At 50.6% G+C, this 1799-nt stretch overlaps 1 protein-coding gene across 1 annotated transcript; it reads right to left on the bottom strand.

Moving 5' to 3' along the window:
* Positions 1-248: 248 nt before the first annotated feature.
* Positions 249-1182, bottom strand: SARC_00199 (hypothetical protein; the record flags this gene model as incomplete). The annotated part of the gene is made up of 2 exons (XM_014306119.1): positions 249-590; positions 841-1182. 2 exons carry the CDS (start codon positions 1180-1182, stop codon positions 249-251), a joined length of 684 nt encoding a protein of 227 aa, XP_014161594.1.
* Between the last annotated feature and the right edge of the window lie 617 nt (positions 1183-1799).

The raw sequence follows: 1799 nt of genomic DNA, 5'->3' as shown, positions 1-1799 counted from the left end.
ATATATATATAATCACAATATCCGCTACGGTTGCATGCCACACGACCGTCATGTCTGCCACCGTATCCACTTCTGAGCACCGCCGCCTAGCGGCCTCTGCTCCGTAGACGTCTAAAAAAAGAGAAAAGAAAAAACTGTTTACCGATGTACACCTCGTGTGTACATGCAAGAGAGACTATCTCCCCAACCCCTCGTGGGAGGTGGAGCTCGGTCCTTCTACTTCCATCCTGGATAATTTTCTACCAGAACTAACGTCGTGCCGGCAGCTCAACTCCATTCTCGGACAACTGTAGCTCACCCCACACTCGAATGCGTCCACCACGGTACTTCGCCGACTGTACGAAAGCAAAACACTTCTCAACCTGCTGTTTGAAATGTGTCTGCTTATCCTTATCCGGGAACATGCGCTTCAAGAGTCCATTATACTGCGTAGGAAGCACATATTTAGTGCCAGATCCAGGTACCAGCGGTACGTAACACTCCAAATCCGCTTCATCACACCACATTTGCCGCCGACCCCAGACCGAGCTCATAGCGGTGGACCATATGCGTGCCTTCTTTGCACGCCTCAGGCAATAACCAATCGCTTGCTAGTAACCATCCTTGGAGTCACAAAACGGTGAATGATATAGCAACCAATCCTCGAAGGGACCAGTCGGCCTGCCTGTACCTGACCGTAGTCCGAGCATTCGCTTTTCTCGAGAGCTGTGTCCCACATGAGTGTGTACCGTCGGCCATTTCTACCACGTGCGTAAGTGGTGCCTGTACTGACACCACCTTGGCCGGACCACCCCACCGTGCAGACAAATCATGCGACTTGCCACGCAGCTGATATCAAACCTGAGAACCGACCGGCAACAATGGTACGTCCTCGCGTCTGATATTGGCGCGGCTCTGTTGTTCCAGCTGAGCTCGTCGATCATGAACAGCCGCTACAGCGTCACGGACCATGGCTTCCGTACCCTTCTCAGACTCCAGCAAGGACAGTAATCTGTCCTGCAGCTCTAAGCGCTTCTGACCGTTGAAGTCCCTGCCTATCATGTAGAAATATGGCGAGAACCCCGTGACTGAGTTGCGCGTGGCGTTGTAAATGCACTCCATCTCATATACCAAGTGGAGCCACGCATGCGGAGAATTATCCGCTGCCTCGATCTCTCTGCGAAGCCAATCCTTCATCGTCATGAGGAGTGTCTCTGGCGCCCATTACTCTGATGACGATCCACTGTGATCCAATGCGGCTCAATGTTACGGCGTTCACATAATGTCGCCACGTCTCTGTTCTGGAACTTCTTGTCCGCATCCATCACTAGGCGCGCAGGAGAGCCCCTGCCGCCGCAGCTAACTTCTCAAAGTGGGGTCATTCGGCTTCCAACTTCCCCCAAAAGTCTTACGCAGCTTACGTGCGGTCTGTAGGGACTCATGTGGCATACTAAGGTCACGAAATTGGGCGCCGGCATAGAATCCTACCCATGACTTAGGACGACACCTTCCTTCGGGTATATGACCATCGGATCAGTCGAGGGAAGCGGAACCATCTCTTTGAACCATCGATCATCAGGAGCATAAAGGCACACCAACGGTGCAGTCGCCTTATCCCTCCTGATTCTCTCGCTACTATCCTGCCCAGATCAGAGCACTTCGGATTGAAGTACCACCTTATACCTATCCAAGTCCGTAGCGCACGCACCCCTTCTGCCAGCGTGGGCTGGTAGAAGGGCTTCATCTATATATATATATATATAAATATATATATATATATATATATATATATATATATATATATATATATATATATATAT

This window comes from Sphaeroforma arctica (genome assembly GCF_001186125.1).
Source record: "Sphaeroforma arctica JP610 unplaced genomic scaffold supercont1.5, whole genome shotgun sequence".
Classification (NCBI taxonomy): domain Eukaryota; class Ichthyosporea; order Ichthyophonida; genus Sphaeroforma; species Sphaeroforma arctica.
This window is presented reverse-complemented; position numbering and strand designations above follow the sequence as displayed.